Source organism: Anopheles maculipalpis, chromosome 2RL (assembly GCF_943734695.1).
Source record: "Anopheles maculipalpis chromosome 2RL, idAnoMacuDA_375_x, whole genome shotgun sequence".
Lineage (NCBI taxonomy): Eukaryota > Metazoa > Arthropoda > Insecta > Diptera > Culicidae > Anopheles > Anopheles maculipalpis.
Window position 1 is genome coordinate 34,740,024 of NC_064871.1, and position 27,037 is coordinate 34,767,060.

The window sequence follows — 27,037 nt, forward strand, 5'->3', positions numbered from 1 at the left end:
CGTCCCGGCCTGCGCAAATTTTGCGTACGAGCAAGAAAGCCGGAAGAAGTTGCGGCTGCCCGACACACATCACACTAGCACGTTCGAAGTTCCGAGCCGAGTCCGGGCTGCTGATTGCTGGAACCATTTGCCGTTTTGTGCATATTAGTATAAAAATGGTTTACAGAACTGGTAATGCTCTGGTGCTGTGGCGTATCGAAGTCAGCTGCCGACGAGCTACTGCACAGACCGAAAATGCCCATTACGGCGAAGGAAAAATCCCACTCGTGGGACATTCGATGTGTTGTGGGTAAAAATTCAATTACTTCCACTTACGCTCCGATTAAACGATGTTCGCAAGGGAAATATTTACTATCGTTATAGTGAAGAAAAGAGGAAACAAAAAACCGACTGGGTCACCCTTCTGAGATGGGCTGTGAATGGAACCATTGCAAAATAACCATTTCCACTGTAACACCAGCAAACGTGTGTCTGCCATATTACCTGAGGGTTATGAAAGTTTCATCTTGCAAACGAATTAATCTTCACATTTTACTTTGACAGCATAAAAGCTTTGCCCAGTGCTCGCGCAACATTTATTGGTGAAGCAAAAAGTTAATTATCTAATTCAAGCTCCATGCGTCAGTGAGAATGAAACATAATTTTGCTACCATCGTTCGGGTGAGCAATGGTTCTCTCTCGCTGAAGGCGTTATAAGTTGCGCTTTAAGTAAGGCCCAGGGTGCCATCTAAAGTAAACGAACTTGCTCCACGTGCCGGGGCCGTACCCAGGGTGGGTTGTGTTCAGATGAAGTGGAAAATTGAATTAATAATTTGTAACGATAATTACACATAAGTGCATATTTTCAGTGGCTTGAAGCCTCGTGAACTTTTTCTCTCTCTCTCTCTCTCTCTCTCTCTCTCTCTCTCTCTCTCTCTCTCTTTATCTTGGGGTTTTGTTTGCAGGCCCTCTTTCTCTCCATCTCTCCATTCTTCCTCTATCTCTCTCTTACTTCCCCAGCTCTTACTTTCTCTAGCTAACTCTCCCGAACATGTTCCTTCGATAATGCCTGTTCGCTGTTTTCTTTACCTAAATGCCCGTTAACTCAGTTTACTCACTTCTACGTCTTTCACGCCACCTTTACACGCTACCGCTGTAGACAAAACGGGAGCCCCATACTGTGGTGATTGTTCGTTCCACCTCGGTAACTCATTCCTCGCCTGGTGCGCAAAAATGGACTTAGAAGTTAATTTTCTTCCTCTGGAAACAATTAAATCCTCCGAAACCACATCCCAAGCTAACCTTCTTGCAACACTCGCTTTAGTTTTATGAATATGCGGTGTGAAAGTGATAAGGGATGTGAAATTTTCTTATTGTTGAAAGATTATATATGCTATTCGCGAAGAATTTGGTTAATATAAGAGCCTTTGTACTCGCTTATTGTAGGAAAAAAGATTCAATTATGATGCATTTGACGCAATGTTTTCTTGAAGGCTTGAATGACTCAATACAGTTCTCCTGTTGTGAAGACTGACTATCTAACTACGTGGTATCCATAAGTCTAGCACGCCGTTCGATGGCCAACGTGACCTAGTCCTGCTTTGAGCAAAAACGTAGAAGACTCAAAACAAGTTTCTTCTTTTTCATCCCTTAGAGTTACCGCTCGGGGCATTATTTAGCTAAATCAAGTTTATTTGTAGCAAAAATCATGATTTTTTCAGTAAAGCACCAGACGTCTCCATCGATTTTCTGAAATATACTAGGCGTCTCCATCGATGTTCTGAAAAAAAAAACATGTGTCGTCCGGTGTACGAATGCTTATTTGTTGGATTGGTTTATGAGAGATCCAATTCAATTCGTTCAATGACAAACTCGATTACTTACGATTACACAATTCGTTCGTATTCGTTTCTTCGTTAAACGCTTTGTTCGCCTATGTGACCTCTTGTGACCGGTTTGCAGATGTGCGGGAAAACATGACATTCTTGAGCTACTCTCAACAGCAATAACAGCTCTTGAAGCGGTCTTTTCTTGCAATATTGATTCTTGCCAACCGGCGACACCGGTCGATGCGTCCTATTCGAGCGATAAACCGCACGATGCGCTCGATGAATCGAGTCCATTTAAGTCGTTGCACTAAACGGGATAGGTGAATACAATTTCGTGGCGAAGTACCTGATGAAAATGTTTTGTACCAAATGTATGGATGCTGTTTGGACGGTGGCGATAAAAACGAACGATGAAAAATAACGGTCCCGCTTCCTCGTTAGTGGTCAGTACCGCCGTCCTGTGGCAGCAGCCACAGGAGCCCCCCCCCCGGAGGATGGGCGGCCAAGTAGAAAAGAAGATTAAATTGACCACAAATTGGTCCATCAACCGCCTTGGCTCGCTCGGTCTTTGCTAGCTGTTAGGCAGCTAGACGCAAGCACAACGACCCCACCATCCGTGGAGCTTTTCTCATTTTCCTCCTTCGAGCGTGTACAGAAGCTGATGTTGAAGGGCTGAACGAGCTGGCGAGAAAAATATCCAACAGTCAACTAAATGCGCTCCCTGATTACATCGCCTTCTAGCGTGAGGAGTCTCAATAGAATGGGTTTATACGTCTCAATGAAGGGTTTCGCCCATTTTTTACTGCACCCAGCAGCAGTAAAGGGAACGGGTTGGTGTGAGGATGATGAGGGACGGGCCACGGGTAGAATCACAGGCTTCCCGAACAACAAACCCGAGATCCCGTCGGGTGCTCATGTATCACTGCCGCAGGGAAAAGGATAGTAAAGCTGGTCATTGAATTGAGATATTTCTGTAGAATAAAGAAAGCAAAAAGCAATAACATCAACGAAGAAATCATACGACGGAGTGTGAGTGTGTGAGAGAGAGAGAGAGAGAGAGAGAGAGAGAATGAGAAATAAAGAGAGAAAGAGATAGAGAGAACCCTAACCTCCCGATATCAGTTGTGTTGCAGGGTTTTCAGTGACGAAAGAAAGATGGGTCAATGAAAGGAATGGTTTACCGGTTTTACGAAAGAGACGCTCGAGCGTCATAAAAAGAATTTAGCACCATAAAGGGACTGTGGTTCATGCACATCCACTCAAACCTGCAATCCACATTCACGTTCTGTTGAAGAATGTTGAACCTTGAAATGGTCAACAGTTTTGATGAGCCAGGCGAATGCTCCGATTTCCACCCTAAATATTTGCTGTTTTCATCGGCATCGAATTAAGCAACTAATCGATTTGAAGGAACTGATACAGTGAATTCGTCTCGATTGAGTGAATGTTTTGAATGAAGCTCCTTTTGTGCGTTTTGAGTACGAGAGAGGCTATTATTAAAGATTGTTCAATATTGTGTGCGTTTTTTTAATATTCAATATTTCTAATGCTGTCATCGCAGCCGACGGTTCTTTTGAGCAAAGAATATGACTCATCTGAATATTTTTTATTCCGAAATTTGTTTAAAAACTAAAAAAATATCAAATATTATATATTTAAATTTTATACCTTTCAGTCGAATTTTATACAAATAAAACATTATTTTAAAAAAAAATCTACACACATTGCTGCATCTACACATACTCAGAATTTTCCAATCCACAAACCGTCACAACCAAATACGAATGTTATTGCACCAATCGGTATAAACAAATCTAGCAATACATTTCGAAAATGGATGTGTGTTTGCCACCGTTCCATAGGGAATGAAAGTTTTTTGGGTTTTGTTTTTCTGCCACCTCACTGTTAAATTGAATGCCGCTGCTTCAACCTATACTGCAATGCTGAAACTGTGATCCTCTCCAGCAAACGTTGCCAGTGCGGAAAACTGCAACTCTAACTCTGATGAACGGGCTACGGTGTATGCAGTGCAGTACGGACGACGTTATTTTCGAAATGAACATACAAACATGTTGTTCGCCTTTTTTTTTTTTTGTACGGACCAGCAGCAAGAAAAAATTGTACCTATAAGGATTTGATGATTCACCATCAAACACAACAAACAACTTGCTCGTCAATAGATGCTGTTGGATTGTTTGAAGTTGTGCTTTAAAAGTGTATAATGCGGTTAAAAGATGTAACACGTGCTCTGGTTTAAATCGTGACCATCGTCGAGTGGTCGAACCGCCTGTAACTGTTCAGCAGTACCAATGTAAGCATACGTATACTTTCCCGTTATTTAACGTTTGTTTGATATCAATTCAATGGGTGTTCAGTTTCCGATACAAACTGCTTACGATGATGCAGTAACAAGTAACCAACTCGTTTTGTACTCTAGCGCATGTGATGCGATTCCATGCAGCACCGATTTGATCCTCTTTTCCACGGAACTCGAAGCTGATGAAGCAGAGCTTTTTCCTGTTTTTTTTTTCAAACCTACTATGCAAGTGTCCGACTGTCTGTTAGTTGTGGGAAAAATAACAACGAATTAAGTAAGACATGGTATGGTAACGGTTATGCAGTTGGTCGAGAAAAACAATCGCATTCAAAAAGGTTTCTGTTACCGGTGGTACTGGCCGCAAGTGTTTAGTTCTCGGTACACAATAAAGTACTTTTAATAGTTTCCCTGGACCATTGTCAATGTGATATTTTGATACTGCTTTCATGTGCGTTTGTTACATCGGTAAAGTGTGTTAGCGCGTTTAGCAATTAAACACTCGTTGTTCATAATTTGTACGACTTTTTATTTGAGGAAAAATGCAGCTTAATTTTCTAGCCTGTTCAAAACAGTTCGCGCATTCTAGCCAAAACGTCATCAAAAATTATGTAGTAAATGTAAACATGAGAAGTAAACATTTCTTTCATGCAGCCATTATACAGAACGCACTCCAAATAAATTAGATTCATGTAATGAGAGTTAAACGAGCGTAAGGAAACACGCCGGTTGTGCTGCATCAGTGATGCATCAAAACAGTCCTGATGTGTTTTCTTCTGAAAATCAACAGCACAAAGTAGAGTGCAAAACATCGCTCAGATGTTTTCATCTCCACAATATTCTCAGTACGAAATGCACGATATCAATTGCTAGAATACCAATCAACATTCATAGCAAACTATCAACAAACAGTCAGAACTATCGACTCCAGAACGTGTGGTTTGCAAAAACAGAAGAAAGCTATGCATATTTTACCGACACGAAAAACAATGCATTTTAGGATGAACCAATTGTGAGGGGTTCCAAAGAATTGCACGTTTCGCATCCGATCCATCTCAATTGAATGTGGTTAGGAAAATTTAAAGCTCGAAGAATAAAAAAAATAGACCATTCCAGAAAGTCTGGAACATTTATGACCATATGTCTCAAGAAGAAGAAGAAGAAGAAGAAGAAGAAGAAGAAGAAGAAGAAGAAGAAGACTTCTTTTAGTTGTAGCTGGGTAGTCAATAATGGATCGTCCGACTGTGACTATCCAAGCTATGGGAAATATATGCCAAGGAAGCAAGATATTGAAGAGTTATTTTAAAAGTTAAAAAAAAAATCACTTTATTTTCTAATTTCCTTAATATACATATATATTTACATTTCAAAAGTTTGCTGGCTACTTCCCTTATTAATTCACTGTAATAGATATTTTTACTTTAATTCACCAACACCGTAAAAGATGTTGATTTCTTTTTGTGTCCTACCACTTCTTCCACAATTGTTATGCATCTCGTGCAAAAGATTATAGTACGTTTGCCATTCCGAAGGAATCAGTTGATAAGAATACTCTTCGATTGGTAAACAACTTATTGACGAAAATGTATGCCATCGCTCAGCACTACATTAGGGAAACCGTCCTGCTACCTGCTTCGTACCGTTAATCCCGATGGAAAAGTTTCTGACAGCGATGCATCACAAGCAAACTGAAAAACGATGAATGCAACTCACAGCTGCAAAACGAACCGGAATGGCAGGAGAAAAAATGAATGATGATGTTTATGCAGTCGATGAATTTGCTTTTTTACAATGTTTACCTTACCATAAATAAAATATTCATGTCTGAATTCATTGTCTCTACGAGGATTAGCTTTCACAGTCATAGCCCCACACACACACACAAGGCACAGATAATGCAAGGCACAAAACAAAGCTAAAGAAATATTCATCGCTTGCAAACAGCATAAGCTGTGTCGGGAAAGCAAAACACAAACGCCATCGCCTGGCTTTCAAAGTTTCTAGGATCACACAACCGTTGGATCGCACTGGATGGTACAGTGTGCGCGTTGCCTTTTGCATCACCGGAACGGACAGATTCAATATTTGCATTTGCAATTTGTTTGTCCCTTAGAACAGAAGCAATTCGTTCCGTTCTGCCGCATGCAACATACATACACCTGTCCTGTTTACGGTCAGATGGCACGGTCGAAAGATTGGGGAGAACATAATGCAATTTATTCCAACAAAGATTGAGTGAATCGAAACGGGCTGGATGCACTTCTGTGCCAGCAATTTACCTATTTCGTGCTGTTTGGATTGGATGTTAAGCAGCAAAGCACATTTAGATTGGCATATGAGTTGGAAATTGCTTATCAAAGTCATTTTTTGCTTCTGTAAACGAGTTAAGTGGAAGGGATTGTGTGATTAAAATCTGGCATACTACAAGAACAAGATGGTTTCACGTTTTTTTGAGTCTAAGAATTTTTCGGTTATTGGCCATCCGTCATATTCATCTTATACAGCTTTTAACCCACAGATATTAGATATCTGGTGGCCATAAAACTAACAAAAATATGGCAAATCGAATTCTTTTCTTCCCGGAGAGAGCTATAAAGCTGGCAGCAAATCTATCCGAGAACGGGATCTGTCACCTGCTCCCAAGCGTATGCGCACTTCCGTAAAGCTCGAAATCGATTACGCGTCCTTGATTTAAATGTTTCTCTTTTTTACCGTACCAATGCCGCTGAATAAAAAATTGCCTCAATCCTGTACACTAAACGCACCTCGATTAGAAACACCTGGCAATACATATTTGGCTGCAGTTGAGGCTAAGCCAGATCCCCGGCAGCACTAGCGCTAGGACTCTGCCGCTTCGAACGATTTTGTGAAAAATGTTGCCATAATTTAAAGCACCAAAACCAATTTCACGATCGAACGAATGGTGCAAGTGAAATCGGTGTGAAATAAAACCGACCTATTCGTAGCGAATGTGAATGTGTTCTTAGCGGTCTGATATGCTTTATGCTCACCCGTGGAATACGAAATTTTTACCATCCATTTTCTTGTTAAAAGAACAAACACCAAAAAAAAAATTATCGTATAAGTAAAAGTTTTACTGTTTTCTCTCCGTCTGCAATAGGCGCAAATCGAAACGCTTAAAATAACTGTAAAACTTTTCCAATATACTGCCACCAAAACTGGCGCAACGAAACTGGTGTGCGGGTGGGCGGCCGTGTATGTTTTATTCAGCCCGACAGCTCTGGCGCGAAACAAACGTGAAGGTAATTTTAACGATTCAGCACATTCGGCAAAAGGCAAGGCCACTTTTATGGATGAGTGGTCGCCTGTTGGTGGGCTGCGTTGGTTTCGTTTCGTATCATTTCTATGCTCATAATTACCGCTGCTAATGATGATGAACGTAGAGCGGGGCCGGGGTAGCGCGCTGTGAAAACCGCCACTCCTCCCAGAGCCTTATGATTATTTGTTTTCCATGACGTGTGAACGAAACCGTTCTTCGGCCCGGGAATTATAGCCACACCGAGAAGATGCTGCATACTAATGACAATGTGAACACCGTGAAATTGATCTGCACCCGCAAAACTGGAGTTCATGTGTGTGTGTTGTGTTTTTCTTTCCAACAAACTGAAATTGCTTCGAGAAAGCACTCTAACCCGACGTCCGCCCTTTCTTGCAGCCCACAGCCCGGTCCGCATTTTTTGTCCTTTCCTTGGAAAAGCGACGCATAAAAGGTGTGTGCTTTTGATGCTGCATACCAATATTTAGTCTTCTCCATACCAATCGAGTTTCCGCATCGATCGACATCACGTACCGTTCACCAACAACCAGCTGGTGCGGTTATGTTTGCTTCGACCGTGTCATGGTTGCGTCGTTTACTTAATCCTTTAAATAACATTTTGATCGTTTATTATTACCAGAATACGATGGATACTAAACAGTAGTATGGGTGAACATTAGTTGAAAAGTAATCTTAAACTGAAAGCTTTTTTTTGTGGAGCAAAAATGCAACACGACTATGAGCGGAATGAATAAATTTGGAAAGTGTAATACACTCTCTCAACACGTATAAATCATTTTCGACGCTTGTGACAGCGATCAATGAAGAACTGGCCATAAATCAAATACTAGCAGCTGCTTGCTGAACTTACCGCAGCTGGGCCCTGTGAGAGGGATGCCCCCTTGGATGGGTACTCGAACATGTTTTTGCGGGGATTGAAAATTCTGGTAGTAGAATTTATTTTCGTTACCTCCTGCTCACGACATGTGGCCCTAGCCATACAGTGCTAAATGATTCTCGAGTGAGTGCCCTCGCTTGCTCTCCGGCGCACGCGTCCACACGAACACACGATTTCTGTCATCCATCGAACCGGCCAGGCGTCAAAATCCTATCAAGCTTGACGATGCATTAACAATCAATTTATTATTTTACGATACCGCAAGCACACCGGTACCTTTGGAACTCGGCGAACATCAGAACCGACCGACCATCGGGATGGAAAACACACACCCACATACACATACACCGAGGCAAAATATTGTTCCACTCAGGTCCGCCATGGTCTACCTAGGCGCTGTGCTGCAGGCATTCAGAAGAGGAAGCAACACTCTGAACCCCGTTTGGTTGCTGTGGGGTACAAGGGGTATTGGATCCAATTGGATTCACTACCGGTATGGGACGAATGAAGCATGCACGCACGCACACACACACTCACACACCCCCAAAAACCCCACACGTCCATCAAAGTTAAGACCGGCGAAGAACGACGTCCGAGCGCCCGGCCGAAAACGTGAGGGCCCACCGCCATCAGACATGCCTTAAATGGATCAGTCTTCTCCACGAAGCCATCCACGATGATGTGGAAGCGTTCAAATATGCTCCCTACTGGAGCTGTCAGCTAAGAGGACAGGCCATATCACTTGGCCGAAAGCACACCGCCGGGATTGAGCCCCCTCGAGGGAAGAAGGGAAAATGTTGCACACGATGGTGTCGTTTTGGAAACGGTAGCGTGTCCGACAGTACGCACCAAAGCTCCACGTTCGTGGTGGTGCTAGTCTTACCTATCTATCCGATCTGTCACATGACACAAGCCAACATACAATAAAAAAAAATCCCGACGCTTTGCTGTCGATTGCCAACGGGTAGAATACGGAGGAACATGTTTTTGAAAATTCGAGAGCTTTTTTTTGGCGAAGGATATTCACATCAGGGATACCAAGAAAAAAAAATCCCTAAAACCACCGATCGAAATTCGACAGGCAGACAACAGAATATTTGTGACGATGACTACGATGGGTACATGTCGATGATTGTCCATGTCGTATTTGGTGCGAACGATTTACGCACCAAGCGAAATTGCACCGATTCTAGCCTCCCACCGATTGTTCCGGTTTGATGTGAGCGTATAAATTTAAGCCTCTGCTATGCTGGGTTCGGTCTGCACCCGGTTAGTCTGTAGCGCACACCGGTTAGCATGATAAGCATCTCAATTTATAGAGCCTTCCTGGCGATTATGGACGCCTGGACACAATAATGGCACGCTTGTGGGAATGTTATCAGAAGGCAACCACCCAACCACTGGTGCCATGCGAAGGTGCATCGGGAAACAATTTTTGGAACAGCTCATCGGTCGGTTTGAAGCGATGTGAAGCGAAAAAAAAGTGTTGCCAACTGTGCAAAGACAACGATTTATGTCAGAACGTTCATGAGGCTGACCTTTATAACCAGGCTGGATGAAGAATGGCAGCAGTACCTTGTAGTACGAATACATTTCCAAGATTCTGTTGCACATTCTTGCCATTCGTCGGCATTATCATCCTCATCATCATCATCGCTGTTGGCCTGCTGCTCGTCATTGCTCCAGCACAGGGACTTCTTATGAAGCGATTTGGTAAAGGATTCCGAATAAAGTCTTAGCACTTCTTAACACACCCGCCACGGTAGACAGAGCATGTTAAAAGACAGCTCCCGGACGTGTGAGGACAATCCTACCTGTCCCGGCTATCGCTCTGGCCGTACGCTTCGGAGGCATTCTACGCTTGTCATAAGTAGTGTGCCTGCTGCTCGCTGGCCCTGTCACATTTTCTGCAACGGACTTTTTGTCATCTTCAAAAGGAATTTTCGAGTGAAAAATAAATTGCTTAACCCGGTACCTAAGCTCTTTTGCTTGCCGCTCGACGGTTGCTTACGCCTTCCGGTCTAAGCCATCCAAACGTCGAAAGCTAAGCTAAGGCAAACTTTCAAAATAAAACGAACTTCTTGGTAAGATGTACGGGCCCGAAGGCTTGCACGTCTGTGTCTTACACGAACGGAAGCTTAAAAGCGCATACCCATCATGTTTTGGGGCAGGAATGTTTTGCAGAATGTGCTCAACACCACCTACAGACCGTCAGGCAGCCGTAGGATTCTTGGTGGGTCGCCGTGGTAGAGTCACAAGGTCAGAATAGGCTGGTCGCAACCGGAACAAAGTACACAAACTTACGTGTTTCTCAATGCACCCGCATAAACACACGCACACACACAACGCGCCGTGAGTACAAGTTGAGACAGTTGGAATTTTATTAGACATTTATCATAAAACTATGGCAAGCCGCTGTTTGAGAGTGGGTTCTAAAAACGGTGGCCGCCATAGTGGCGCGACTGTGGTGCAACTTTAAGCATCACAAGCACACGTGATCGCGAAGCCATTCGAATGGCTTGCGGCGATTGTACACATCATTTAACAATGGCACAACAACAATGGCGCCGACGGGCGACAGATGGATCATAAAAAGCTATCGTAAAGATATGCTGCTCCAGGCGATAGCGGCACCATCTGGTAGCGTTTATTCGCGTGGAGGTTTTTCCACCATACGTGATGGTCGATTCCTCTCTCTCTTTCTCGCCTGATATATTGATGCATCATTTGATAAATGTTGAAACGGGTTATGTTTAAAGTGTGTTGGTGTTAGCTGTAAGCTATAGTTGTTTTAAACAACAAAAAACACATACATAATATAATTTATAGCATATTTCACTAAAAACACAAAACGTACGCTGATAAAAAATGAAGTCTTCAGTAACAGTACGCTTAGCTACATTTGAAGAAGGGTTTACTGCTGAAATGGTGCGTTAAATAGGACACAGATATAACATATCCTATTTTATAGCTCCCGAATATATGAAAACAGCTGCACACGCACACGAGGCAATACCATTTAAGGATAACTGTAAAATACCAACTACCTTTACGTTTTTTTTCTCTCTTTTGGAATACTTGAGTTTCAAGATGTTTTTTCACCCCAAAAAGAAACCAACATTTCTTGTCCTGGCTGCAATGGGATCAAATTGATTTGGCTGTTTGCTGCTGTAACCGTCCGAATCACAAAACCTTCCCACAAGCACAATCCAGGCGAGAATGTGGGATAACTTCAAAAGGATCAACAAACAACAAGAGGGTTAGATGAAAAGTGGTCAACACTCTGCAGAGTTCTAATCCATTTATGTTTTTTTTTTTTTCGTTTTTCGTATTCCTTTTGGCTGGTGTTTTGCTCTTGTTTTCAAAACTGGACCAAACCCTCTCAATACGGACGCGTACGGACAATTCTTCATTCGCAGCACATGCTCACATGTTTGTTCGACCGTTTTTGAATGCTTCAACTTATCTCCATGTGAACGGCCAAACCACTTCACGCAAAAACCCCGTGAAAGCTCGCCATCCTTCGCTCGTATGCCCATTTGAACATTGGAGTGTGAGTGCCTGTTTTAACCGGGATTTTTGGTGTTTTTATCATCTACTTCACTTCACTTCACACGACCTTCTTTTGGTTAGCGTTTCAAAAAAAGAAGAAAAAAAACCTCCCACTTTACAGCAGCAGCAGTTGAAAAGAGTTAGGGAAGAACAAACACACGCACACAGAAGGTCCGTTAAGGGTTAACTTTATCAGCTTTCAATGATGCTTATTCTCGGGCGCGTTATCACGCCGTGCATCAGTTTTCTTTTGGTGTTTTCATCTTTTTAATTGAATTTCAAGCTGTGGGAGAATGTGTCTTGCCCTGCCTTCTGTTGCCCGATAAGTAGGAAACGAAGCTGCCATGATAGTTCTAATAAAATTTCAAAGCAGAGGACTTTTTTTAACTTGCTAACTATACACTGATATATTCAATACGTTATTGTCATACAGATTGACAACGGACCTACGATGAGCGTATGCACGAGTTTGTTCGGCAAGATTGTACGAAAATCCGCACCGTCTGTCAAAGCTCGTCCGAGCAAAATGTTGCAGACCCAAATGCAGACTTTGGTTGCACCTAACAAAGTTATCAAACAATTCGATTGTGTCAATCATTTGACATAGCCTTGCGAAGTGGAAAACTTGTGCATCGTTCGTGTAATGGGTGACGTGAACGATCCTGCGGAACGGTGAAACTTCCGTTTGCAACGATGCACAATATTTTACACGACTTGTAACACAAACTTCGTACTTCAGTGTTACTGCACCATGAGAACGAAAAACTACTTCATTGTGACACTGCCTCTTGGTAGACGTTACCGGAGGGAACAACATTAACAAAAAAAAAACAGCGAACATAACGAGTAACTTTTCCCAAAAGCCATAAGGAACGGACAAATTTTCTTATCGGAGACACCGCTTACCCTATGCACTTTTCTTGGTTGCACATGCAGCTCGCCGGTATTGCACTATAAACAAGGACACGCTGTCCGTTCGTTCGCTCGAATGAAAAACGCTTGTAAATCTTCACAACAACAGTGCATGCCAGGTTCCGATGTGTATTACTTCTCAAAATCGGTGAAGAGATGACACATTCTGGAGATAAACTCGTTTACGGGAAGGGCAAACTTTCGGACCAACTTTAATAAAATGTTATCATTTTCCATTTATGCTTTTCCATGCGCGTGCACGTTCGCACGGTAGCTTTCTTAGTTTCGGAGCCAGCGTCCGAGTCCAACAACTCAACTACTGGGTACGGTTGACTTGGTAGCGTTACGATGGCCTTCGTTGCTTGCAATTTGCTCCATACTGGTAATGAGCTCATGTTGCACGCAAAAGCGTTGTGCACCAGCAGGAACTATCCTTCGTGAGGCACGATGGCGTGGTGAGATGTGTGTTCATCTGTTCTGCTCACATTATCGTGCTGCTGAGTGAATACGAGCCGTGTTTTTAGCATTTCATACTAAACCGTATTATATTTACCTTGGTGCCAGCATCCGCTGCACAGTGTTTGACTAGTGCCTTCCTAGAAATAATACGTTATATACTTGGCTGCTTTTATTTCCACGCAACACGTACACTTAATACCAACATCGAAACGATTGTAAATTTCCAACATTTACCGGTCTATTCTAGTTGTTAGGATTGTTTTAACTCCCTATTAATTGTGTCTTTACTATGTGTTCTCAGATGAAACATGCCGTTCGGATGAATTCACCTGCGCAAATGGGCGCTGCATACAGAAACGTTGGGTTTGCGATCTCGATGATGATTGTGGCGATAGATCGGACGAAAAAAATTGTCAACCTAGCACGTGCGATCCACTGAAGCAGTTTGCCTGTGCAGAAAACTACTGCATCACTAGCAAATGGCGCTGCGACGGAGAGCCCGACTGTCCGGACGGGTCCGATGAAAGGGTAAATGGCGCTACGGGCGACGGTGACCTGATTTGCTCGATGTGCTCATGTTTGGGCATCTGTGTTGTTTGTAATTGCAGGGATGTGCCAATCCACCGCCACCGACATTCTCCACCTGCCTGCCGCTGGAATATCAGTGCAATGATCGTATCACCTGCATCCACCGGAGCTGGATCTGCGACGGTGAGAAGGACTGCCCGAAGGGTGACGATGAAATGCCACCGATATGTCAGAATGTAACCTGCCGGTCAGATCAATTCCAGTGCAAGAAGGATAAAACCTGCATCAATGGGCACTTTTACTGCAACGGCAAAAACGATTGTTCGGACGGTAGTGACGAACAGAACTGTGGAAGTAAGTAAATTCTTCAATACGGCAATGCTTTCCGCAGAGCATTTCTACCTGGTTCACTGCAAAGAATGTTTACATCCGGACCTTTAATATGCATTCGTCTTTATTTTATTTTCTACAGTTAAAAGTCCTAGTGAGAAATGCAATCCCAAGACAGAGTTTGATTGTGGCGGAGGAATGTGTATACCGTTGTCGAAGGTTTGCGACAAGAAGCCCGATTGTCCCGAGTTTCAGGATGAACCGGCGGACCGGTGTGGTAAGAACGAGTGTCTCCAGGGTAATGGTGGATGCTCGCAGCTGTGTGTGGATACTCCTGCTGGGTTTTATTGTGATTGTAAACCGGGGTACGTTGATGGTTCGATGTTGCCAAACTATTGGGTGGATTCGTAATTGGTTGACACTTTGCTTCCAGCTTCAAATTAGCCGACAATCGGACCTGCATTGATATTGACGAATGTGAGGAGCCTGGATCATGTTCGCAGAGCTGCATCAACGAAATTGGAACCTTCAAGTGCGAATGTATGGATAACTACCTGCGTGATCCACGGGATCACACACGGTGTAAGGCAACGGAAGGGCACGCCTCGCTACTCTTTGCCCGACGACACGATATTCGAAAGATTTCGCTTGATCACCGCGAGATGACGTCGATTGTGAACGATACCAAATCGGCCACCGCACTTGATTTCGTATTTCGCACCGGCATGATCTACTGGAGCGATGTGTCTGAGAAGCGAATCTATAAGTAAGTTTAATGGAGATGAGCTTTTTTCTTCTCCATTTTAAAGGAGCTAATAATTTCTCTCCCAATTTTGCAGGGCTCCAATTGACGAAGGCTCCGACAAAACGGTCGTTGTTAAAGATCAACTCGTCACATCGGATGGATTGGCGGTGGACTGGATCTACAATCACATCTACTTCACGGACATAAAGAAATCATCCATCGAGCTTGCCAACTTTGATGGTAACATGGGCAAGGTTTTAATACAGGATGATTTGGAAATTCCGCGTGCCATCGCACTGGATCCAATTGAAGGGTATGTAGTATCGTGCTTCATCAGTATTAAGCAACAAGAAGCAAAACATAAACAATTCTCTTTTCTTTTGCTTTATTGTCAACGGTAGATGGATGTACTGGACGGATTGGGGTACCAACCCGAGAATTGAACGTGCCGGTATGGACGGTACACACCGACAAGTGATTGTAAGCTACGAAGTAAAGTGGCCCAACGGCATCACGTTGGATTTGGTGCGAAAGCGTGTGTACTGGGTAAGGTCTTTACAATTTTATGTTACCACAGATTTGTAGTCTCATCACAACTTTTGTTATGCTTGGCTGGTTTCCTTCTGGTGTTAGGTCGATGCGAAGCTGAACGTTATATCGTCCTGTAACTATGACGGTTCCAAACGCTCGGTAATACTTTACTCAGCAGACTACTTGCGACATCCGTTTTCGATTACCACGTTCGAGGATTGGGTGTACTGGACCGATTGGGACAAGGAAGCCGTATTCAAGGCGAACAAATTTACCGGCAAAGACATCGAACCGGTGACAGCAATGCACATGGTAAAATAGTATTATCCTTTTTATGGAGCGATTATTTATTTTACCACCGTAACTGCTTAGTTACACTCAAGATAAAGCATACTGACCCGCCCCAATCTAGCAAGATAATTTTTAATTCATTCCAATTTTTTTTGTTTTACCCCCTTGTTTTTATTTTTTTTGTTTAGTTACAACACCCAATGACGATCCACGTGTACCATCCGTACCGACAGCCGGACGGTGTAAACCACTGTCAGGCGGTGAACGGTCACTGTTCGCACCTGTGCCTGCCGGCTCCCCAAATTAACTCGGACAGTCCGAAGATTTCCTGCGCGTGCCCAACCGGGCTGAAGCTCATGAGCGACAGCTTAATGTGTGTAGAAGACGGTAAGTGGAAGATTTTGGTTAGTCCTTGTTTTGCGTGCTCGTATTTTCCAATTTTCCTTGTGATGTACTGGGTATTCTCATAAAAGGAAATACACTAAAACTTAATGTATTTCTAGAAAACGGCAATCCGCATATCTAAATTTAGCAATAGCAAGATTGTCGATTTTCGATGCGTCTGTGCCATTTTCTTTTAATGTGCACTATGCTCTGGTATTGCAAAACCAAAAAAAAATGGAAGTTCAATCCCATACTTGAAAATTCGCTTCTCACAAGCGCCTCTTTTCCGCGTTGGTTTTTCCACCGGTCGGTCGATCTACGTCGTCGGCTTGCAACGAGCTTTATTTATTCATCTTCAGTTGTTTGCTGTTTTACTGCGCTTTTTTTTTTGTATGTTCGTTTTTAATGAATTTTAAATGTTTTTCATCCTCCTGTCTCTGGACCTGGTTCCTGGACGTTTACCACTTCCGCCCGGCCATTCAGTAGTACTACACGCGTGGGAATCGTACAATAAATGGATTTGGTCAATAGTGTTGTTGCTCCGGCGGCGGTGGTTTTATAGCGTTTTTTAATTTGTTTTTATGTCGTTTGTACTGGTATAGTGAGTGTGTGTTTTTGTTTTTATTTTTGTATGTGTGTTCTATATGTTTGTTGATTTATTTATAAATTCATTTTGTTTGTGCTGTTGATTTTGCTCATTTTTGTTAATTTTCTTCTTTCTTTTGCCTTTTTTTTCTTTCCTTTCATTCCCGGGTTTGTGTTCACATTCACCGACACCATCTGGAATGTCATCATCGTATGCAACCATGCTGTGTTTTCTGGACGGGCTGGCTGGCTGGCTGGCTGTGTGCTTTCAATTCACCCCGATTGAATTGATATGCGCGAATGCGTCCGCACGTACGTGCGATAATCACATTTTTCTTCCCGAATCGAATCGCTGCCGTCAACGGAATTGGTTTGGTGCACAAACGTTAAACAAAACAAAATCCGCCCATTTAACACCATTATATTGTGTTACCGCCGACCGTTTCTTTCCTCTCACTGCACCGTGTGAAAACAATGCAAACAATGGCATTTCGGGTGGAAATTGCTTGCTTTTGTGTTGCGGGACCGGTGTAGAAAAAAGTCCAGCAGAATCGGCGGGCACTATCGAGGGCACTGAAGGAAGTGACGGCGTTGACAACATCGATAATAACAATGGTATGAATAGTAGTAGTAATAGTGGCAGTGATGCCAACAAACATGGCGAGTACCACTCGTGTAACGTTTACGATAGCAATAAGTACATCATCGCTTCATCCGCCAATGCATCCGCTTCCCATTCCTATTCCTTCTCACCATTTTCAGCATCTTCTAGTTCTGTACCATTCTCGACCTATGAAGTAGAGCATAATGTACATTCACCTTTTGTCTGTCTGTGTACGAATCGATTCGTTCGCATGACTGCAATGTTCGACATACAATGACGTGTGCTGATCGATACGGCAAACGAGGTTTAAAGTACTCTCAAGCCATCGATAGATGATGAGCGTTAAAGATGGAAAGCAATTAGCTCTCTATACACTCGCTAGTGATAGAAAACGATCTTAAATATTCATAACACATCATGACAATTTTATAAACAAAAGCTACCTCAAGCCATTGTGAATTTAATTGTGAATTTAAAGTAGGATGCCTAATGTACTTCATGTTCGTATGCACAGTGGAAGTTAACTACCATGAACGCCTTAGGGGGCGTTCATAAATTACGTAACGCTCGAAAGGAGGGGGATTGTTCCATCTAGCGTTACGATTTGATACACAAAGAGGAGGGAGGGGGTCGTTTCTGATGTGTTACCTAACATAAAGTAATATGTAAAAAAACTACACCAGATGCACATGTTATATTTAAAACGATTGCTCCAACATTTTAATATTATTTCATAAAACTCCATTTTATGACATTTTATCCAATGCCTCATCGTGTTTTTGTATCTTGTCTCTTTGTTAGCGTGCGCCTACATTGTACGCGTTTTCCCATCGCGAAAATAGCACAGTTCTTGCAAAATATTTTTGAAACTGTTATGATGTCGCCGTTACATTCTGGTTGTATTTGCAATAATTATTATTTGCAGCTTATTTATCCGTTGCAACTAACGAGATACGAAAAACGAGTATTTTTTCATAAAATTTTTAATAAGTTTGAATGTAAATATTTCACATAAATGTGAAAACAACTCGACAAAGATTCCTATTCCACCGAGGAGAAAGCGATCAAGCTCGGATAGACTATACTGCGCAAAGAGGCATTTTTACACATACACTACTGCTAGAAAATTTAATAATTTTTGAACTTTTAACGAAAAAATCGAGAAAAACAATCATTTATTAGTATGTTTCGCTCGAAGCATCGCCCCTGTGCGCTGTTTGTTTAGGTAATTTTTATTTATTTTGCAAAAAAATTTGCATAGCGGGAAAGAATCGAACGCGATTCTTGTTTTGCGTAAGTTTCTCATTTGACAGAGAGAAAAACGTTTACTGATTTATTTGGAGTGTTACCAATCAAACGTCAACCTGGAGTTCAAAGCGCGGCTTTCTTCCAGCGTTACGATTTGCAACGGTAGCGAGGAGAAGATAAAAAAAATCCCTACTTTACCGTAACGTAAGTTATGAGCGGCCCCATACTTGTAATCTGTTCTTGAGTCACCAAACCAAACAAAAGAATCTAGAGCAATCTGGAGTTTATGTTTGGGATAAGGATATGACACTGAATAACACCATTAACACCTCCTTGTTGGCTAGCGCCTTCAAAGAAAAGCACACACCACTGCACAATTCATATTCGAACACTGTAATTACCTTTTCATGGAGCACTTATAATCGGTGCAGGAGAAGGGGAAAAAACAGTGGAATACAAAAGAAACTAGCTAATCATTTGATCTTTCCCTTGTTCGAAGCTGTTTCCAGCTACGAACTTCTGATCGAAGCACGTGATGCTGACGTCTTTTTACGTCCGTTTGCCTTCTTTTCCGCATCGAATGGGGTAAAACTTTCTCCTCTCGGCACGAGAACAGACACGGTACCTAGAATCTTAATAGTAATTAATAATGCCCATCCGCTCACAACGGTCCTGGTGGTGGGGCATCCAAAACCTCTGCCCCAGTCTCGACAAGCTAGCTGGAGCAAGCTGGCTAGAGTTCTTCAAGGCTTTGGTGCAATTTTCCTACGCTAATTTTCCTCCCGGGACTTGTTACAGATTACGCTGTACAAGCAGTGCACGCGAAACCAAGCGTTTCCTCAAGCGTGCCTCCCCTATCTGCGGCCCATACCTTTGAGCTAAACGGGGTACTCCTCCAACAAAGATTCATAGCACCTTGCCCGTACATGTCCGTGTTCTGGAATGGATGTGGCCAGCATCGTTTGCCAAAAGGCAAATAAAGTTGAACCAGCATGATGGTCACCCACCCCAAACCTGCACCCATTTACCATGCCCGAGCCAATTTAGAAGCACGGGAAGATTTGTTTCGGGAGGAACCGAAAAGAGAAAAAGCAGAAATTGAATCATAATTCCCGAGAATGAAACGAACATGCGAAAAATGCTCAACTTCACTTAATTGCTTCAGACTCGGGTTCAACCCCCAATGACTTGCCGCCCGAAGACTAAGGCAGCTAAGAAATGGTTGCCTTTGTCGGGTTGAAGTTATTTTAGTGCAAAGAATGGAACAGCAGCAGCAAAACTTCCTCCACATCGGACGGGAACTGGCAAAACTGTTTGGAACGGTGGTCCGGTTTTGCTTGATCCTGCCGTTTGCCGAAACAAACGCCCGGCCCTTCCTATTGCTGGGGAATTGGTTTTCATGCTTTCGAGCTGAATGATTAATCATCCTTTTAGCAGTATCCTTTTCTACGAAGCAGAAGGGTTCATCGTACCCAACCGAAATGAGCTGGCCAAAAATAGGCAAGGTAAATTATGGAATTGTTTTTCAACGTGCACCACCTGCAACTCCTCGCTCTCGGGACAGGTACAATTGAATTTCGTACAAATATTTACACTTCGACGTAGAGTGTGTTTACACCGAGAGTCGGCTTTTCGCGGACGCGCTGGCGCTGTGAAAGCAAAAAGTTATCCACTTCGGTTTCAAGGATCAGTTTGCACAATTGTGGTTGATTAGCTAGAACAAATATATAAATTTGGCCATCCGACCATCAACTGCTGCACTACACAGCACCCCAGTTTGATTGCGTGATGGATAGAGAAGAAGGGGGCGTCCATTTTCGTTCTTTTTTGCTGGAATTGGACTTTTGACCGATGACTAGCAACCGCGACCGCGCGCACATTCATAAATTGAGCCCGGTAGAGTGTTATCGCGGGCACGAATGAATTGGTGGGAAGTTTGCTGGAAAAGTGATCAACTGACCTCACACCATACCACACATACGCGCGCGTTGACAAACGTTACAATTCAATTTGCACAGCACTTATCAGGTGCCGTCATGCGTGCGTGTGGATTGTTTTATTTATGGTTTAAAATAGTCCGCTGCGCTCATTTACACATACCAAAATGAGCTTTTAACATTGCACCGGGGAGGGTTTTTTTTTTTTGCTGTTGTATGGGTCAGAGTGCGGTCAAACGGATCGAGGGATCGGGCCCAGCCGGCGGTGAGCTATAAATGTTTATTTAAAACAATTTGATTTACCGTTTAACCATGGATTGGTTTCATTCGGTTTATTGCATTTCTCGATAGCTGTCGGGGTGTCGGATGGGTAACACAAATTATGCACACCTGAGCAACTTTTCCGCACCCGGTCACACCACTCTCACCGGATTGCATTTGTTTAATTACTCACGCTCGACAATGGTCATGTGTATAAATGGTGATTTGGTATCAGAATGCCCTAGAATTGAAAATTCCGAAATCGATCAAAAAACGATCAACGCCAATCACCATTACATGCCATGCGGTCAGGCTAGTTTTCTGCTGTGGCTGATATCGTTTCCCCACCGTCGAGAATGTATTTGTTTAATTTAGTACTTATTGGTTCGCGCTTCCCGTAGCAGGCTTGTGGTACAAAAATTTATCTTTCCAACTAGTATTTGCTACCCAGGCAAGCAAAACAGTGAACACCCCAAGCCAAACATACACCCCAACGCCATCGTCTAGAGTATCCAGTAAAGTATTGAAAAATATGGTTGATTTATTCGAGCACATCCATCTAAGCGGACACACCACCACTGAACCGAAGCCCTGTAGCTTCAACCAGCTATCGAATTGTTTGTCCAGGCTCAACAGGCATAGCGAAAGTATAATTTATGTCACCAACGTAACGACTACACACCATTGATACGTGATCGGACATATTGCACGGCTAATTATACAACTCTGGTTTGTGCCCGCTTCCGGTAAACCCTCGTAAACCATTATGGCCCTGCGTGCGTGAGTGTGTATGTGTTTGTTGAATTAACTTCCTGAACTGCTCTTTAATCTCGATCCAGGCAGGGAGGTTGTACCAACGCTTGCCAAAGAGCCTCCACGCCCGATTCATGTTTGTTACGGGCTGGAAAACGGTGCATATAATTTGTGTCATTCATTGAACCGCTTCGGGGTTGGCGTTGTGAGGTTTGTTCGCTCTGCACACTCTGCACCGAGAAAATGGCTGGGCTCCAAACGGTTGTGCAAGTACGGGGAATTTTCCCTCCCGTAGGCTATTTTCTGCCTGCTCGATACGCTTGACCGGTGGCGATATCGACGTAGCCTATTGGTATTGGTTCTGGTGGTCAAGCTCGGTTCCGGTGTCAAAGCAATTTGTGAATTATAGCGCAAAATTAACTTTATAGATTGGTTCGGTACCTTCCGCAACCAGCTCTGCTCAGCATCACACCCCAGGTTCCGTATCATTCTCCTGCTCCTGCGTTGGAGTTGAGCCGAAGCCTAATCGAATGAGAGTTTTTTTTTTTAAAGTAGGGTGGGAAGGAATCCATTTCCGGTCACCGTGATTTATGTCTGATCACCGAAGGGGCAACCGATAGATTCTAAACCTCGAAAAGTTTAGATCATAAATAATTGCCTTGCTCACATCCGTTCCCAGCCTCAAATCCTCCCTCTTTAATCAGAGCTAATCGAGCATCTAAAGCTCAGCTGGTGTGGTAGAACCTCTCCGGGTTTGCTTTGCTTACGCAACTGGACTTTTTTCTCCCATTTCCGGTTCAAGCTTCTGCGAAACGAGACAGCCGGGGCAAATCAATTACTGTACCAGTTTGTTGATGCAACGAACATGAAGTCACGAACAGGCAAAAATCCTCTCCACGTTGGCATTGCACGGGGTAGTAGTAAAGAGGCAGTAGCTTACTTCACACAACGATATCCGCCTCCATCCGTTTGAGCAATCCAAACATCCATGTATGGAAACCATCGCCGGAAAAACGTACCCCCTGTGGGAGTGTGTGCACTAAGTGCATTCTCGGTGTACACACACTCGACAAAAAAAGAAACAGTCACGAACCAAACATAAATATCCTGATATCCTGCTTTTTCATCCCTCCAAACTGCATCCACCGCTTTTGCTTCGTCATCATCACCACCACCATCACCAACATCACCATTGGCTGCTTCTTCCGCATCTTCTGCCTTGGGCCATCTCGTTGGGAATTTGTCTTGCCCCTATTCCACTTCCCCTTCCCACCATCGACCTCATCTGCCGGGGACATATTGGTATCCGGGAATACTGCTCCTGGAACGAATGGATTTTGCACCAAACATACACACACACACATACTCACGAAAAAAAGGGCAATCGACTATTGCCCAGCAGCCCGGGCTTACCTCAGCACCAACCAACCCAACCTCCAGCATCGCAAACAGCTTACACCTTGCCGTCATCTGTACCAACCTTACGCGGTCGGTGGCAATTATGGAAAGTTTGAAATCGTACACCGGTACGGTGCGGGATCGGGCCGCCCTGCACCATTCCTACATGAACCGGGTCGTACAGAATCAAACGGAAGTGCGCCCGGTACGGTACTCGTACTGGGAGCAGCGCAAGCGATTCAATCTGCTCGAGAATCTTTTCCCGAGGGCCCCGGCCGATGCGATCGAGCGGACGAACGAGGCGGCCGCGGCCCAACATCGGGGACTCTACGATAACGAGCTGTACGCCTCCATTGAGTATGTGAGGTGGATTTGTGAAAAGTATCGAGGTAACTCGTCTGTGTTTGTGTGTGTTTTTTGTCTGTCCATCTACGTTCCGCGTTCTGTAGTTACGTTCCGTGGTTGTGTTTTTGTAGGATTGCTCATGTCTTCTTTTAACTTTCTCCACGTTCTCGTCATGTGTTGTACCTATTGTGATTTCATGGTGTTATTTACGTCCGGTCGTCTGTAGTATTGAGTACAACCGAAACGGTATGCTGCCTGCATTACCAACTGACTGATGTAACTGTAATTAATTTTTCATTTTCTTTGTTATTGTTTATTGAAATTGTAGTAAATTGTCTGTATCCATCCCTTCAAATAATACAACAAAAATTGATTTAGTCAATAATTTGAAATAAAAATTAGTGCCAATTAGTGATATCAACACAATATAGCACTGAATTTTACTGTTGCTCACACATAAATACACGCACAAACACACCCAAATGAAAACACCCAGCCTGGTCAAATCGATTGGTTTGGGTGTTTTTATAAGCGATTGCTAACGAGAGAACATCTCCCGCACGATGGATGATGCTAGTAAGTGTAGTGCCACTTCTAGAGCGGTCAGTCAAGGTTCGGCCTGTCGATCAGGCACACGTTTCGCGCGATTTCGCATATCGGCATCCATCTATCCACATCCACAGTGTTAGAGTGAAGTACCGGGCGTCTCCATGGACAAAGCCAAATCGCATTATCTATTTTTAGCCACACGACGAGCGCATTAGGCCGAGCGCGTTGGTGTGACGCGTGAACAGTTTAACGGTTTGTTGATTCAATCCGATTTTAGTGCGGCTTTTTACAACGGTCCTTCTCCGTTCAATTCTTCCCTGTCCGAACTAAGCCCACCCCATAGTGCATTATAATGCGTCTTACCAACATCACTTGGGTTATGCTGCGTCACAACCACGACCGAAAAGGTATTGCAGAATAAACTGTACGATCCCGTGTCCAGTTAAAGATTTGCTTCAAACAAAAGTGTGACACTGTGACATTTTTATTAACCATATTAGCCGTTGGCTTTTAACCAAATTAATGCAACCGTGCCATGCACGGTTGCTGTCGATCAGCGCCAACAAAACCAACGCTACATCGCGTTACGGAAACACATTTCAATCAGTTATCACAGCCACCCGGAAAGTGAAGCCTGTGTCTGCAGTTGCAAATAAGCCTTTATTCAAGGGGAGTATTTTTTTATAATTCTCCACTCGAATCGATTACGAACCCAAACACGTAATCCGTGAGTGAAGTTTTTCCGGTTCATAGGTTATAGCAACGTACAAAAAGCCCTTCGTGAATGTTGGCACACGCCGAATCGGGCTTTGTACGCGCTGAAAAAATGGTGAATTTTTATTTATGAAAATAAAACCAAACTAGAGCTCTCTGCGTGACTCTCTCTCTCTTTCTCTCTCTCACTCACCCGGCCCCTACGTGTGAGGAAAAGTGGTAGCTTTTTTTGTGAGTCTGTAATGAAACACAATACTAAAAAAAACACACACACTCACACACCCGGCATCGTACCAGAAATCGGCACGCTGAAGTAGTGTGACATGTTAATAAATTAATCGTGATTTTCCACCCGAGGGCCCGCGCTACAAAGCCTGCCCGTTTTTAATTGAATGAACAACGAAATTACCATGAATTTTCCCGCCAACAACCGCGACCTCCGCTAGGGGAAGCGCCAAACAGGTAGGATTGGGATTAAGCCAACAGAAAAAAAAGGCAGAGGGAAAGTAAGTTTTGGCTTTGGCCACCAATTGAACGACCCGTGCGCCCGTCGGTATGAACAGAATATTAATTAAAAGATTAAAAGCCAGCCCACACACACATACGCATGTAGGAAAACACACTAAAGTCGGGCGCCGCTTGCAATGCCCGTAGCTTATCCCACATGCCTTTCAACAGTTTCCCGGAAGGCAACAACAAAAACCGAAATGAAAGTGATGAAAAGAATGTGGTGTAAAGTTTGTGTGCAATGCTTTGATTTCTGCAGCATGTGTGCGCATGTTTCTGTGTGTCTTACTTGTTGTTGGTTCTTTTTTTTGTTGGTTGCATTGTTGCGCGGAATGAATAATATTCAATTGGCAATCAAAGGGAAAAAAACAACAACCGAAAAGATCTCATAAATCCACAAATTATCGGTGTATAAGCCAAAAAGTGTTGCAGCACTTCTTTTTTTAACCTACCTATAGAGGCAACTGTTGTTCGAAGTATCTGTCCATTAATTACTTCATCAGCTTTCGTGCTTGTAAAGGATTGGCGTTTTTTTTTTCTTGGGTTTCTGAGTGCAACTCAAAACCGTTGTGTAAAAATTAACAAATTTATCTTAATATCCTTCATGTTTCGGTTGACTTTTTCCCCCAATACTGATGTGATTTATTTAAGGTTAATGAGTTTCGCAACAAGAACAAAACATAGTTTAATAAAGAAAAAAAAAATCACACACGTGTTGATTGCCATAGTCTTCTGATGAAGCGGACCACAATCCATTGCCTGGAATGAATGGAGAAACAATCCGATACAGTAATTGGAAGCGAATATATAGATTCGTTTACACAACGTAAAGCTCCTGGAACAATGAAGAATCCACACACCCCCTTGGTACACACGCACATACAAGTCAAGTTTAAATTGCTTCAAATGAAGGCAACCAACCGGGCCAACCGCATTGCTGGTGGCCGGCTTTGAAATATTTATCATTCCTCAACCATTTATTAATTAAAACTTTGCACCCCGATCGGATTCTGGCCTAGCCACGCTTCGAGCCGCACAGTGCCGATAACCCAAGTCCGGCGCTCGGCAATCCGGCAATAGCACATGATCCTTAAAACTGGGAGCGGATGTTAGGTATTGCATTCCCAAGCGATGCCATTCTCCATTTCCCGTCGCATCATACATATATGTGCAGTCGATCAATAACCAAACCGAAAAATCCAATTACCTACAAAATAGGTGCAAAACCTCACCCCTCCTCTTACATTGCCTTCTTCTCGCACTCGACCCCCGGACGATGGTGTACATGTTTTGCTTTTTACGTCGCAAAACTCTCCCCAATCCTGGCATCGGACCACACCTCTGTCAGTCAGTCAGGCACCAGGCACCAGTGTGAGCACATTGAGCAATTATTGCACGGATCAGGGCACGGAAAAGATACTACTGCTGGGTACGGTACTGGGCAAAGCGGACAGCTTTCACGTATTTGTGGACAACAGCAAGGGAAGGGTGCACCAGGATGCACCATCGGCCAGCCAATGGAACACTTCATATATCATTCGGAAGGACAGTTCTATTTGTTGCAGCTGGCACTATGAACTGTATTGCAATTCACGCCACACTCACAAAAGCGAGTGCGCATTGTGCCACCGAACTGCATTCCGATTGCCATACTGCCACAGCATAATCTCCTCTCTCTCTTCTGTTCCGATGGAGGTGGGTTCGGACTTTTTTTGTTTGTGAGTGATTGTACTGCTGGGACGCCACAAAGATGTGACCAAAGATGAAATGATTTCCCGTCACCCAGCCCCAACCAATCGGGGGTGCATTCTTTTAGGAACTATTCTAACCCACACAGCCACACACACCCGCAGCGTGGATGAGTTTTCTGAGCGGTTTTCCGATCTCACTTATTTTTATTTTCCCCCGCATTCGATGGTACTCTTTTTTTTAATTTTTTTTATTTATTTTCACACACTGCACTTACAAGAGATTGACTTTTTGTTCTGTCGTTATCAGACCGAACCGGGTCTTCTTCGGGCTGAGACAAAGGGCGCAGCAAGTTAGACAATGCACTGTGACTTCCTTTTCGCGTTCTAGCAATCGGAAACAATGCACATGCATCGGC

The 27,037-nt window shown here is 43.5% G+C and overlaps 2 protein-coding genes across 10 annotated transcripts in view; both read left to right on the forward strand.

Moving 5' to 3' along the window:
• The window catches only part of LOC126558244 (isocitrate dehydrogenase [NAD] subunit gamma, mitochondrial), a 517,410-nt gene that overhangs the window by 126,026 nt on the left and 364,347 nt on the right, over nt 1–27,037 (forward strand). Inside the window, exon 5 of one of the 4 annotated variants that reach the window (XM_050214222.1) lies at nt 25,002–25,014. The exons of the other annotated variants lie outside the window; for them this stretch is intronic. Within the exon in view, the coding sequence (XP_050070179.1) occupies nt 25,002 (1 nt within the window). The 3' untranslated portion in view covers nt 25,003–25,014. Of the gene's footprint in view, nt 1–25,001; nt 25,015–27,037 lie in introns of those variants that run through there. 4 annotated transcript variants of the gene reach the window in all.
• Nucleotides 1–27,037, forward strand: part of LOC126556861 (low-density lipoprotein receptor) — a 161,988-nt gene that overhangs the window by 117,643 nt on the left and 17,308 nt on the right. For 3 of the 6 annotated variants that reach the window (XM_050212399.1, XM_050212395.1, XM_050212394.1), the window contains 10 exons: nt 13,522–13,748; nt 13,829–14,102; nt 14,221–14,443; nt 14,512–14,844; nt 14,918–15,136; nt 15,225–15,369; nt 15,457–15,666; nt 15,834–16,032; nt 17,149–17,229; nt 22,797–23,204. In XM_050212399.1, coding sequence (XP_050068356.1) covers nt 13,522–13,748; nt 13,829–14,102; nt 14,221–14,443; nt 14,512–14,844; nt 14,918–15,136; nt 15,225–15,369; nt 15,457–15,666; nt 15,834–16,032; nt 17,149–17,229; nt 22,797–23,204 — 2,319 coding nt within the window. The remainder of the gene's footprint in view (nt 1–13,521; nt 13,749–13,828; nt 14,103–14,220; nt 14,444–14,511; nt 14,845–14,917; nt 15,137–15,224; nt 15,370–15,456; nt 15,667–15,833; nt 16,033–17,148; nt 17,230–22,796; nt 23,205–27,037) is intronic. The other 3 variants (XM_050212396.1, XM_050212397.1, XM_050212398.1) reach the window with 2 other exon arrangements.